The sequence below is a fragment of the Cyclopterus lumpus genome, chromosome 16 (assembly GCF_009769545.1).
Source record: "Cyclopterus lumpus isolate fCycLum1 chromosome 16, fCycLum1.pri, whole genome shotgun sequence".
NCBI classification, from domain to species: Eukaryota; Metazoa; Chordata; class Actinopteri; order Perciformes; family Cyclopteridae; genus Cyclopterus; species Cyclopterus lumpus.
In genome coordinates this window covers 6,544,511-6,559,393 of record NC_046981.1, presented here as the reverse complement: position 1 = coordinate 6,559,393, position 14,883 = coordinate 6,544,511, and the positions used below count along the sequence as shown (strand labels likewise).

The 14,883-nt window shown below is 40.6% G+C and overlaps 1 protein-coding gene across 2 annotated transcripts in view; it reads left to right on the top strand.

Moving 5' to 3' along the window:
- Positions 1-14,883, top strand: part of cdkal1 (CDK5 regulatory subunit associated protein 1-like 1) — a 200,884-nt gene that overhangs the window by 1,608 nt on the left and 184,393 nt on the right. The window contains exons 2-3 of one of the 2 annotated variants that reach the window (XM_034553378.1): positions 445-608; positions 1,409-1,521. In XM_034553378.1, the coding sequence (XP_034409269.1) occupies positions 451-608; positions 1,409-1,521 (271 nt within the window). In that variant the 5' untranslated portion in view covers positions 445-450. Of the gene's footprint in view, positions 1-423; positions 609-1,408; positions 1,522-14,883 lie in introns of those variants that run through there. The other variant, XM_034553379.1, reaches the window with a different exon arrangement.

Below are 14,883 nucleotides of genomic sequence, written 5' to 3'. Positions count from 1 at the left end.
GTTTTCTGACGATTGCTTAATTGAGAAAATAGATTCATCAACAACAAAATATATATATATTTTTTTTACAGTAGTACTGGCGGAGTAATATTTTTCCATTAAATAATGCGCTCGGTAATTCTGAAGTTTTCCAACATTTAAGCTCGCCAATTTAATGGCCCTATCACATCTTACGTCATCTTATTCATTGCCCAGAGTTTTGACAAAAAGTAAGTGATAGTCAATGAAATAAATAGTTTTTGCTCTTATTTTGCTCATTTAATTACATTTATATGATATATGTTCAAACAAATATTTGTCCATCAAAGGTAATTTTCAACATTCATTTTTCGTAATCGGGGTTTACTACTCACCAGATTAACTTACCGGTTCACACTTCTCACATATATGATAGACAGTGTATAGAATTATGCTGTGCTGACGATAACTCTGTCTAATTTTCAGACCATCATGCCGTCCGCCTGTGACTCTCTGATTGACGACATTGAGGACATGGTGTCCTCTAGCGACCCTACTCCTCTTGAGAGACAGTCTGCTAGAAAGAGCATCATGCCAAGGTCCAGGAAGAAAAAAGAGCTTCTGAGCCACGAGGAGCTCCAAACTGACAGGTATGTGAAATGTTGATATAGTAGAGCAGTAATTCAGGATGAGTTTGTGATATCGCCAGTATTCAGTATGTTTTAGGCTGATAAGATCAACTCAAATAACTGCAAGTAATAAAACCAACCAACATTCTTTTCAATATTTTTATGATTTTATAACAGTTTAATTTCACACATTTTTAAGTTGCTAAGTTCTGGTCCTTTTTGTGATGTTGCCGATTGTCATTCTGCATCATCGGGTCTGGAGGGTTTTAAACACAATTCAGGTGACAGCCAGAAAGTCATACAGTATTTTATCGCTCCTTGATAATATTCAACTTCTAATAAATAAATAATAACTAATTGAATTGTGAGCTTTGTTAGTTTAGGTTGCCACTGATCCTCATATGTCACGAAAAATTACATAAAAATAAGAGAGCTGTCTTATGGTAATATTACAAAAGTTGTATGTTTCACTCACTTTTTATGTGTAAAACGTTAAAGTTCTTTTAAAAATGTTTCACATCCTCATGTATCATGAAAAAAAACACACGTATATATATATATAGATCACTAAATTGTGATTTGTCCACTTTACTTGTATACTACAAATGGACCACACCAAAACCTGCTTGTAAGCGGTCTCAGTCTGGCTGCACCAGAGTTGCGTTTACCTCTTTCCAACCAGGTGTGAAAGCATCTTAGCAGTCTGTCCCACGACACTAAACTTAGGTCTTTAGTCTTCAAGATTAGTTCTAGATATTCATTTTCTTTAAATGACCACACATCCTCTAACAAGAACATATTTCATTGTTACTCATTTCTAGTTTGATCCCTGGCACCCAAACAATCTGGATGAAAACGTGGGGCTGCAGTCATAACAACTCGGATGGAGAGTACATGGCCGGGCAGCTAGCTGCCAGCGGATACAAGATGACTGGTGAGAGATTATTCATTTTTGGTGGTTTATATTAAGTCTATTGACTGATACAAACAATAACCATGCAAGAATGTTACTGATAATAGATATCAATAGAGTAATATTGAGATAGAAGGATGGATGTGATTTATTTTAGACTGGTGGAATGAAAGTAAATGAATGAAAAGCAACAAATGGAACAATGACATCACCTGGTATGTGAACTGATGTCATTAATATTATTAAACACAAGGGGGCAGTCTTGCTTTGTAAGTAAGCTGTACCTCGTGTTATTCCAGTGGGATGCTTTGTTTTGCTCTGAATTGAGATTCTCAACCAAGCAAATGTATTTAAGTAAAAACTTATGTTATAATAAATAATATGTTATAATATGCAGCGTTTTGCTAAAAAGCAATCTATAGAATCCTACAAAAAACCTCCTCAACCATCACTTATGATCCCCTAGTTCAATGCGTGGCATTATCTGCAGAGATTCTGCCCTCTGCCTGTATCGTCTCTTTTCTTCTTATTTGGCTGTGTTTGGGATGTTAGCAAAAAGCCTTTTGTCACAGTCAAAGAAAAAGAAGTTATTGTGCCAGGTTTTGTTCTTAGTTATACAGTATCTACACAAATACAGTGTGGGTGTTTGTACTGTGTCTTTCTACAAACAGTGTGTGTGCGTGCGTGTGCACACGCATGCTAAAAAAGAGAGTGATATTAGCCCCTCAGGCATTTCTCTCACCATGGGGTCTCCACAGCCAGAGAGGGACATTAATCACACACTTCAAACATGCAGACACACACACACGCACGCACACACACTTTACTCATGAACACGGGTACCCCATCCAGCCCCTCATCTGGTAGTTTAGACCCTTGATCTATATCTTTTCCACCTTTCTGGTTTTAATAGTTTTCTCTGGAGCGCATTGGTAGCCGGGTGGTTACAGTGCATGGCTCATTACCGCAATGTCCTGGGTTTGATTCCAGCTTTGGGACCACCTTTGCATGTCAAACCTCTCACTCCATTGCCACTTTTAATATGTCTATTAAAAATGATTTTACTTTCCAATTTCAATAATTTGCTTCTATCAGAAGGCCTATTTGTGGCAGTCATGTTCTCACATCATACGCAAGATATTTTGTTTTATTATTATTTTCTTTTTTTCTTCTTTTGCTGTGCTGGCAAAAACGTTACCAGTGGAAACTCTGTGTCACATATTAATTTTGAAAGTGCACCAACTGGTGTTATTTCATCACTCACTTAGTCCGTCAATCAAAGGCCGACTTTTGCGTTCATAGGGCTGGCTCCCACTTCGCTGCTCTTTTCTTCCTCTTTGGCACTTTTGGCAACATTTCTCCCTGTGCAGTGTGCACTATGCTGTGCACTGTGCTGATAATGGCAGCGTAATGCCACTGTCGTTCCAGATGACATACATCCACCAAGTGCAACGCTTGTTATGAAAGTGTTTTCAATGAAGACACCTGTCAGAGTTTTGAAGAGAGCTGGGGGTGGGCCGGAGTTTAACACAGGCTGCTGCCTCGTAATTCTCTGTGCAGAGAAACATAAATATATAGTGGAACGGTGGCAATCGTCTATCATGAAGTGAGTTTGGTGAAGACTTGTTTATAGTTAGAGTTGTTTTGTATTCCCACTTTAATTTATGTATTCTAAATATCTGTCTCAGAATCTGATTACAGTACATAGCTTCTCTGGTGGTTTGAAGGTCCTCAGCAGATAAAGACGTATTTCAAGACGAAGACGGTGTAATGTAATACACTCTCAGGTAATAAGGTTAAAGCATGCTTTTATGGGTATTGAATTTTTTTTAATCTCTAGATTAGGTTTATTTCTGTGACCTTCTTTTCTCCTTAAAGTAGTACAAGCAGTGACCACACGGAGATCCTAATAAAAAAAAAAAACATCCCTCAGCATCATCTTGCTTTTTGTTGATTTATACAACTCAATATTAAATTAAGTAGAAAATAGTTTACTCTATTTGGGCATGTTTGACAGCCAGCATTCTTCAAGATAAGACGCATCACCTGGTGTGTGTGTGTGTGTGTGTGTGTGTGTGCCTGTGAGAAAGAAACATAAAGGTTTTCAACCCCAAAATAGAAGAAGAGGTGATGGGTGCTACACTCTGTGTCTATCTTTCTTTACAACTGGTTCTGTTCAGCTTGTGAATGGAGCAAAGTTACACCAACAGGACCACCGCTGACAAACCAGTGACGGCTTAGCAAAAGATCAGCCCTCCGTTATTTACCACTTCAGTTAATATGAATTTATCCCACTCGGTAGCTCAGAAATGATGCTTGAGAATACTCTCTCCCTCCTTCAGTCTTGTTGTCTGTTTCTCTCTCTCTCTCTCACTCCCCCTCTCAACAAAGTACTTTAAAGGTCAGTGTCTCACTGCTTAAGCTAAAGGATTAGTTTGGTTTCTGTCTCCCTCTTTTCGGCTTTCTTTCCGTCTTTTCCCTTTGTATGCTTTCTTGTCTCTTCTGTCTCTTTTCCTCCGACGTCACTTTCTTTATATCGCCTCCTCCTCTTCTTTGGGTGTGTGTTTCTTCACTCATTGTTTTTCACTGAGAGGTTGTTGGAAGGAGAAATTGCCTGTCATGGCCAGAATCAGGGGAGATTACACCCAGGAGGGCTGGTGATTGTTTTGAATGGTATAGTATGGAATGCAATTTTCTAGAATAGCATGACATGGTTGAGGAGTGAATTGTAGAGGGCGGAATAGTCTGGAATGACAAGGACTGAATTGGGCTTCTGAAGGATGTAGTGGCTAATATGTGACCAGACTGAAAATGAGGACGTCGATTTGGTTGAACATTATCCTTTGTGCGTCAGAATGTTATGTCCTTCACATGATGATGTCCTATGCCTATCAGACGGATACCTCTGTAGTGTCTGTTCATAGCCGCAGTGCCGATCTGCAGAGTTTAATCAAAGAGTTTGGACAAAGACAGCTTCCACAGCTCTAAAACATGACATCACCTTCTCACCCTCCCTCTCATACTTCCTGCCTGTTTTCTCTCTTTCACACCCCCTGCCTGCTCTCCCCTGTCCCTCTTTCGTCTCCCTCTCTCTAACTCTCTCTCTCTCTCTGAAACTATGACATCACCTGGTATAAGACATAGTAGCATAGTAGCCGTTCCTCTGGTGGCCTCTAGGTGGCAGCCTTGGCTCATTGGAAGAGCCTTATTGAAAGAACGCATCGCCGCAATATCAGGATGAGGTCATCGTTCTGAAAAACTCTCCTCTGTATTCTCATTCATAGTTTCAAAAGTTGTAACTTTCAGTCCTTGAAGGCTACACACGATCTTACGTGACCATTAACGTTGATAAAATGTAGCGAGCTCTTTGTTACCACTGTTATTAACTTGAAATCAATATAATGTAATGCTGTAGGACATCATGTAGACTTTTACATAACGAGCCTTATTGATTTAGGTTGACTATAAAGTGGCTGGAGGTTAAAAAGATTGGTCACTGTTCGGAGGAGGGGGGCCAGGCCGCTCCTCATTCTTCAGTTGAGCAGCATCTTGGCACACAATAAACATTTTTAATATGGTGTATATAGGACATGTGTATCTTTTGCTCCTCAAATGTCTTGGTGCTTACCAGTCGAGGTGATTACTACCAGTCAGTTGATTTATTCAGTTCTAAAATATCTGAAATGTTTCGTGAGTCTGCACAAGCTGAAGATTTATTGTCTTTCCTTTTTACTTTCACATCAACCTGTGTCAGTTCCCTTCTCTGCTTTCATTGTCTCCACACTTGTTAGACTGCCTGTGTTTGTTCAGCGGCTCGTCCTGAGCTGCTGTTCCTCTGTACGACTAAAGAGGGCACTGTTTACTCATGATGGTGCACTCCTACAAATACACCACATTTGAGCAGCAGAGCAATGTGCCAAATAGTGACTTCATAGAAAGGCGTGTGTACTCGCATATGGGCGCACACGCATGCACGTGCATACACAAACACTCGCACACCCTTCATGGAAAGTCACACCAGGATATTTTGATTGTTTTTGGCTGCTCTCCTCCCCTCCCAATGTCCTCTCTGCCAGCCAGCCGCACACACAGCACTTCAGTTATGATTTTACATACCGGTTAGGCAAAATTACTCCCCAGTACACAATGTCAGCCAAATGAGGCGTTCTCAGTTCCTGGTTTGGACACAGACGGTTGGAGGATATGGCTCTCATAGAGAGGATGTGAGCTGTTCACATGCGCTTTATTGATGAGCAAGTATTTGAGGTGTTGCTTTGGATAGAACATGCCAGATGTGTTTACGATGTTATTTAGAGAATGACCTGCTTTTTAAATTCTGATTGACATGACATGCATCATTGGCTTTGGATTAGCAGGTTTTATATATGATTTATCAATAAATACATTTTCAATGAAGGAAGAAAAACATTCGGCATATTTGTACATTTTATTTAGATATACCAGCATTTCACTGGAATAAAGGGTATGTGACATTGGCAGGCAATTAATTTCTTTTTGTTTTTCCAATTGTATATACATTTTCCAGGATATTTGTAATTGACAGTATTCAGAAATGTAGCAGAAACATTGTTGTACTGTTCTGATTCAGCTCGTACTGCATTAGAGTTACAAGCGCGTCTACTGCTCTGTGATTGTATTACATCATTGTAGAGTATTCTCACTCTGAGTGTGTGTGTGTACTTCGCATACATGCCGTCTCATTCATAAAACGGAGTGTGTGGGGACCATCTGATTGGCTGACTGCGTGCTACGCAACATTACACGCCGCAATGTTACAGCCAATGAAAACTTACAATGTTCACTCTGACTCCACCTCTCACATACACACACACACGTTAACACAGCCATCCAGCTCTCTCACACACACACACACACACACACACACACACACACACACACACACACACACACACACACACACACACACACACACACACACACACACACACACACACACACACACACACACACACACACAATTGCTCTTTTCTCACACAGTAGCAGACGTGGTGGGAATTGATATTGTATGAAGAAAGTGTATGAGAGACGGTTCAGCTTTTTGACAGCCGTCAGTCTGCAAGATTATACATATCGCCTAATGCGTTTACGCATTTGGGAGAAAAAACGTATGCTGGCTCTGTCTTTCCACTATCTTCCAACTCTGTGATGCGTGTCAGATAGCCCCACTTTGCTGATTGAGAGAGAGGGAAGGGATGAAGAAGATAAAGGCAAAGGGATGCAATGAAAGACTAAAGGAAGAGTCAGCGGGTAAGGGAGGTGGATGCTGGGATGAAGGGTAATGACGAGAGATGCAGATGCACTTGAAGCCAAAATCATCCAACGCGACGGTCGGAAAAAGGGAGATGGACAGGGAGAGCATTATGCTGCCAGGGGGAAAATAATTGACTCTGGTAAATATGCAGAAATGGATAGGTGGCGGTATAATGTAATGGAGAAATGTAAAGAGACAAGATGGGAGTGGTTTGAGGGCTGGGAGACAACAACAGAGATGTATAGCAAAAAAAAAAGAAAAGGAGGTAAAGCAAATGGTAGGTCGCAGCAATTGATAAGAATGAATCAAATGACATGGTTGTGAAAAGAATAACAATTAGAAACTGAATATACATGGCACTAGAAATGGAACCAAAATAAATACATTTTCATAATTTTATATAAAATTAGAATTGAATAGATTAGGTATAATACCCTCAAGTTCAGCGCAGACATTTGACAGGTAGACAGGCTGTTAATATGTAAATATGGATATGTAAATAGTGTGACATGGGGGTAGTAAAACAGCTTTGAATATTAAAGTTGTCATTTGGCAAAACAGGTGTCCTTTTTGTTTGGTGTTTTTGCAATAAAAAAAACACAACTTCTTGTGTTTAACTCACATACTATTTTGTCAGAATTGATGCTGGAAATGATTGCAATTGCAGTCCCAAGTATACACATGGGTGTATAGCACTATAATTTTTTTGTCTTATGTATGTGTGGTTTTACAGAGCAATACTGTGATCTTTCTATCACACAGACTCGCACAGTTGCTAGTGTGTGTGTGTGTTTACAAGGTGACCCACGTGTAGGGAGCACCCAGTAACAATTTAAAGGCTATGGGATTAGGGACCCCGGCCATTCGTGCATTGAGATTCCCTTGAGGGAACTACGGATAGAGGAGATGAAGGAAAATCGGATAACTTGAGGAAACGGGGGATCAGTGGTCAATCTTATCCATTGATTACTCTTCGGAAATAAATTCTGTCAGCAACACAACACAACCTGATGAGTTGAGGGATTTATTGGTGCCATCCTTTTCTTGCATTCTTTCCCCCATCCACATTACTAATTGAGTCATTGGTAAAAACATTGTCAATAAGCCGCCGAACGCCAGATGCCCACTAGTGTTTGTAAGGGACTGCCGGAGGGAATGAGGATTATTTCTCTCTGGCACTCATTTCTCTAAGGACGGTCGGTTCTCCCTTATTGCTAGTAACACATCCCATATGTAAGCAAGGAAAGCCAGTCGACTGAAAGCGAGACCCTGCCTAACTCCTCTGAGAAAAGGCAAAAAACAAGAACAAATTGATTCCCCAAAGGGTGGTGAAATCTCTGATGCACTAAATGTAGGAGAGGAAGAAGAAGAAGAACTGCAAGAATCACTGCTCCAGTGTTCACTCATTTGTTCATTCTCACTTTCTCTGATGAAGAAAGCTAGAGATAAATGAAGGGGGAAGCTGGATAGTTGGTTCCTTTGCTGAGTCCCTCAAGAGGAAGGAAGCCTATTCTCTATTCCCAGCAGAAGCCAGCCAACCTCCTGTTATCCCAGGAATACCGCCGCATTCCACAGGGATTGGGAATACACTGAAGGGATATAATGGGAATGTCATGGAGGGGATGTGAATAATGGGATGAGGCAAGAACCGAGGGAGGGGAGGGGATTGAGGAAGGGAGGGACTAGGAAACAAGGAGGATAGCGGGTTGTCTGGAAAAGGGATGAGTGGTGAAGCCAGGTTGTGCTCTCATCCAAAAATGTTGAGCCTTAAATCAAAGTAAGGATATGACACACATTCTGGAAGCAGAGGTGGCCTAATAGGAACATATTAATGCTAATGTCCCCCAGTTTACATCTCAGACCAGCATGTCAACACTGCAAAGGACGTAAAGGAGTAATGCTTTCCCACCCCTTCAACATGTCGCATCCGGTGCCATTCAACACGGTATTTAACCCCCAGCATCTCAACTTGAGCTGTTCAGTGGGCAACGCACGTGCCTGTGGATGTGTTGGGCAGCTCCCAGTTGTGTGTATCACCTCATTCACATGTTGTGTCCAACGGGGCCACAGTTTACTGTGAAATAAAATATATTTTTCATCACCCCTTCAACCTTGAGCTTGAAAGTTGCATTGAGTTTCCCTGACAGATAAGACACAGCAAACAATGGGTTAATTAAGGGCCCCACAGGGCAAATTGAGTTTCATTCACATAATTTGACACTACAAACCGTCCTAATTTTAAAAAGTCTTTGTTTTTATCCAATTACATGACTTCATTTGTACAGTTGAGTGATGTCAAGGACTCACTTAGCTTTCCTCTCTGGGAGGACAAACCGCACCATATTATGTCGGACTCCTTGACAGAGCTAGAAAGACCAAAGCAAGATGATCTGTATTCTTTGACATTTGACAACTCATTGTTGCTTTCTCTTTAAAAAAAGATAATTAGCTTGTCTGTTCCTTTTACAAGCTGAAAGAGACTTTTTGGTCTTTCTCACTTCTAATTTGTATTTTGTTTTCTCTGTCATCTTGACTCAACAAGGAAAACAAATGTAATTTCCTTCGTAAAGAGGAAATGAAAGCTTGAAAGACATTAGTAATTAACGTGGCATGCCAGGCTGCGGGTGTGTTGTGAGAATGTGTGTGGGTGACATGGATACAAAGCAAAGAAATTGAGAGTTGGGCATTCAAGGACATGTTGCAAATTTGGTTTTTTTGTGCCTCCCTCAATTTCCCTTGTCCCTTTTTTTTTGGTGTTGTTTTGGAAGATAACCCCGGCTTTCTGTCTGAGTGTCCAATGTTCAGCCATCAGTACCATTACCTGCTGACCACCCGCTGAAATGGAAAGCAGGGTTGACCTGTATCGTTGTGTGTGGATGCTCATATGAGGCCACCTGCTGTCATGAAAGCACTGGCTACCTGTGAGAGAAGGGAGAGGGTGTGAGCGTATGCGCGTGTGTGTTGTATGAATTCATGAGTTTTGCAAGGACCAGTCGGAAAATTTCAACAAAAGAATATGGGCGTACTTCGGTGGTCCTCGCAAGTATTTTAATACAAGACAGCGTGTGTGTGTGTGCATTGCTGCCCTTTTTTGTAAAACATTTATTCTACATGTGTCTCAGCTGATTAATTTATACGTATGAAGGAGAGATCAGACAATGTGCTAGATTTTCATGTGAGAGCACAGATATTAGATAAAGTGGATTTAAAAGCCGCGTATGATTTGAACAGTGGGCTTAATTTGAATCATCGGACAGAGTGACCTTGATCACCAAGCAGAAGAGATGACTTGACTGGAAACATCGTCAGGCCCTTGCTTGACCAGAGTGAAAGTGTGTGTGTGTGTGTGTGTGTGTGTGTGTGTGTGTGTGGGGGGGTCATCCACAGGTTCGAGACCTCATAGCGTTTCTGCGGTCCACACTGCAAGGCATGGTGTAGACAAGTAATAATTGAGCTGGAAAGAGATCAACTGTTATGTATTGATTAAGCATTACATGTGGGCATAAGTCATTTCCAGGTGGTCTGTGTGTGTGTGTGTCTGGTTGTGTTGCAAAATGAATGCTTTTGAAAGTGTTTTATCCCGAACATGTGTTTGTGTATTGTAGCAGTACTTGGACCAAGCACTCAGGAATGGCACGAGGCCCCGTTGATTTCAGTCTAAATGAACCAATGATGTCAACCAAAAGGAGAAGTGGTTATTTGTGTTGTTACTTTTAGTTATTCTAGTTATATATAGTAATTATTGCTTTTGTTTCTGTCTCTCTAATTTACATCCCATACTCTGTGGTTGGAACAAACACACAGACACACAATATATATGCACATACAGAAGTGTGTGAAGTTTATTGATAAGATGAGGCTTTCCACATGGTGGGCAGATGGCTTTTCTAATCTTCCAGACAGACGCTGCCTTTTGATATCTGATCTGATGATTACTGTGTGTGCGCGTGTGTGTGTTGTTTCCAAGGATGAACTCAACGGGTGTGTTTGTGGGGGGGGGTGTAATTTATTTTACAGTTGTGGTTTGAATATGTCTACTCTCGTCATCCAGAGACTTTGGTTGATTCTTGATCAATGGTTGACCAAGACTGTTATGACAAGCTTATATTTGCCTCTGGCTATGTTTTGGTCACATATCAGTCCAGTCATGCTTCGGTATCCTGACTTTGCAATTATGTCTATACATATGATCTTTCCTGGGATTCATACATCTGAAAGTTCACTGGTTGAAATTTCACAAATGTTGGCCGTAAAAAAACTGTAAAGACTGTAAAAAGTCCTTTTCACCTGACTAGTTCACCTCTTAATCTTGTTGCTCACAAATTACAATGGATTACTACATATGAAGAGCAAGTCATAGTTTTTATGATATAATCACATTTTATTTTGTGCATTGTCAGATATCATCTTTTTTTGCCTTTTAGAAATGTCCCCTTTAAAAAACCCCACAATAATCCCTAAATCTATATCTAACACCGTCACTGTCTCTGAGGTGGCCTAGCACTATAAACCGTTATCAGTTATCGCTGCCCTCACTTTTGCATCATAGTTATTATGCAGCACATGCAGGATGAATTATCCACTGTGGCTTCAAGCTCAAGTCAGAACATAAGTTAAGCAGAACAGAAAACAAGGGTGCTCCTGCTGTGACGATGCTGTTTTAAGTGCTCTGAAATGTTGATAGATAAGTCAATATTGTGCAAAGAAAGTTTATGTTGCTAAAACCTTCAGCTGTGGTGCAGCATTTAATTTAAAAGCCTCTTGAACTGCGGAAAGCAGCATCCCCCTGGCTATGTTAAGAACTCTACACATTGCCAGTCTCAGGGCTTTAAGTGGATTGATACATTGGTGTCTGACTACCTGTCTCTGTGTTTTGCTCAACGCTGGCAGCATGATTCTCTCAGCTTGATTTAGCGTCTCTGACCTGATATCTGATTAAAGACACTTGGGTGTGTGTGGGAGGTGGATTAGCATATAAAAAGACAGTGACGGCACATCAGATAATTCTGATGCCATCTGTTTTCAATGGAATTTTGTTAGAAGGAAGAGGGAGTGTATGTGTGTTCAGTGTGTGTGCAACCCCCACACCCTGCTCATTTTCCTTACTGCTTTTTAGGCCTGTTATTTTTATTTGTGCTGCAGATCTTACTTCCTTTTTGTCCTATTATTTTCAGTTTTTTGTTTCTTTTATTTTTGGCTTGGGGAAAAGCGGACCCATGATTAACTCTGTCTATGATTCGAAGACATCAATTATTTACGATGGAAAACACAATAAATTGTTCCATTTTGTAATGATTTATTAATTAGGATGCACATTCTCTGGGATTTAGCTTCATGTTCGCCCCACCTAGCTAATGTATTCATGCACGGAGACAGACATGCAAGCATGCAAGCACCTACAGTATGTGTGCACAAACAGACTCACACACAATGCCAGAGGCAGATTTGTGGTATTAAAACACTTCCAACAGTTGCATAGGATTATCCATTGAGATTCCTGTTGTCATCTTTCATTATTTGATTTTAATAAACTCTGCAATTTTCTTGTTCAAATAAAATGCTGGCTTGGAAATCACAGGATTGAGAATAGTTAGTTTTAAAGAAGCTCATTATACTCAAAGGACAGTGAGTAGAAAGAAAAGTAAAAAGGTATGGATAAGATTATTTTGTTATAACTGATGAAATCCGACAAATATCCCAAAAGTTGTCGTTGTATTAATCTTTAATCTTGGTTATGTGTTTTTGCCTTTTTTAATTTTCAGTTGTGTGTTTATTTACAGGACTTTTAAATTTGCTTGATTCCTCCATTGCTACACTCATAAGACTGCCTAAATACATCCTTTCTTTACAGGTTTTGCATTCAGAGTTCTCACAAGAGATAAGTGGACATTCAAAATGCAGAAGCTCAAAAACAGACCACCCTTATTGATTGATGTGTATATAAGATATACTAGCAAATTGTACTACTTTACATGTGCGTAAAAGTGTGTTCACTTTCAGCAGAACGGCGTCTATAATCACTCGTCTACATGCCAACATCCACATTCCTTTCACTGCTCCGCTCATCAGCTGCGAGGTTGTGTGTGAATTTCTGTTGCATGGTAGAGGCTCTGATTAAGAGCTTTGCGTGCTCATTCTAAATGTGGTGCCATTGCAGGTGTAGAGATCAGGTGATGTCTTCAGGGCAATGCTGGCTTTCAATTAAGAGCATTCTAGTGATTATTTCAAATATGGTGGAACAGCAGGTGGAGACGTAGCATGGTTTGTGTGTGTGTGTTTGTGCGTGGGCCAGTGATGCGTGTCATTTGAGGAGACATTGCCAATTGAAGAAGGTGGCCCACTAAGCTTATCATGTGTTGTGCGTGCACAATGTGTTTCCTTCAGATTAATTTGCTACATCTAGCCTTTCCCCTCTCTTTTTTATGATTAAGCTAGATCAGCCAACTCTGTTTGTGTGTGTGTGTGCGTGTGTGTGTGCGTGTGTGTTTATCTAGCTTTCCTCCTCATTCAATATGTTTTTCCCCCCTACATTTTCTCTTAATACTTTCAAAGATAAACCTAAGAGTCCCTCTCCTTCGCTTGTGTCCCCTGGTCTCTCATGGTGAATCTTTAGTATTTTATTCCAACTTGCCTGGTTTTTACTTCGGTCTGTCTCAGAGTTGTTAGCTCCTTTTCGTTTTTCTCTTTGGAATGTTTATCCTTGTCTATTTTGACTGATGTTCAACCTTTCTCTCTCGTCTCTCTCTTTTTTTCTGTGTGACTTTCCTCCTTCCCACAATCAAATTGTGTCTCTTGCACTCGGTGTTTGTCTTTCTTCCTGTTTCTTCGTCTCCACATTGATCCTCTAATCAGCCGCCAACAGTGTCTAGGGTTTACTTCTGAAATTACATGCCATTCTCCTTGTCGTACCCTCTTGTTTTCCTCCTCATCTAATGTCGTGAACATCTTTTCTCCTGTATTCCTTTCCTCTCTTCTACCGTCTCTGCCTCCACTTCTATCTGTGATAGTTGTCTGGGGATGGCAACACGAGCTGGCTTCAAACCCGCAACATCATAACGACATGTTATGTGCCTCTGCGAAAAGCACCAGGAACCCCCCTCCCCCCCGTTCTCAGGTTCAGAAAAATAAAAGCTCTCTGCGTCTGGGCTATTTGCATAACATTTGCATATGAGCCCCAACTGGCTGTTTTTGGAATGCCAAGAGGCTAAATTCAGTATTTATTACCCGGGCCCATAACTAGTTTTCTCTTTTCTGTACCATTTGCATCTGATTTGCATGTCCCACAGCTTGGATCTGGGAATAAGGGGCCAGATGACCTAAATTGTTTCAATTCCACCTAGAAATAAAAAAGCAGAGGAAGGTCTAATTATTACTATTAATCAAATTAGGACACTTAACATGTGGAGCGTAAATATGCGAAAGGGTTATTATTAGGTACAATACCAAGCTGATGCAACTTGATCTTCGTGCAAGCCACTTTTGCATGGAGACAACACTTTGTGTGTGTCTGTGTTTGTGTGTCTTTGAGCAGTTGGCTAGATTTCCCTCATCGCATTATCCCATTAGTATTGATCAAAAGGCCCCTTTTTGTTTTGTAGGTTCTCTATTTTTAGGCCAAACAACTGTTCTATATTGAGCTTCTCAAAGATAACCATTTAAACTTGACAGACCTAATTAATCATAGAAGCTAATCAGCATTACATTTGGCTATTAACAGTTCATAAGGAATTGTATGGACTGACTGTAGCCAACGGACTTCCTGCACACTACACTGATCTCATCAGCACATGCATCTGAGAGTTACGCACTTATCACCCTGTCAAAAACAAAGGTCGGTGCTCTCCACCGGCCTTTCTTTCCTTCAGTTGATGAATAAACTGATAATGAAGAGGATGCCCACAGTGAAGGGGCCTCAAGTGAAGCTTAAACCCCGTTCAGAGAAGCACCTCTTTACATTAATCTGACGGCAATTTGACGTGTCGGTCTCATGCCTGTATAAGCACCCATGTCACATTAAAAATACACAACGGCATTCTTACTAGGTGGAACCTAGTAATGTTTCCGCATCACATTCAAAGAGTGATTACATG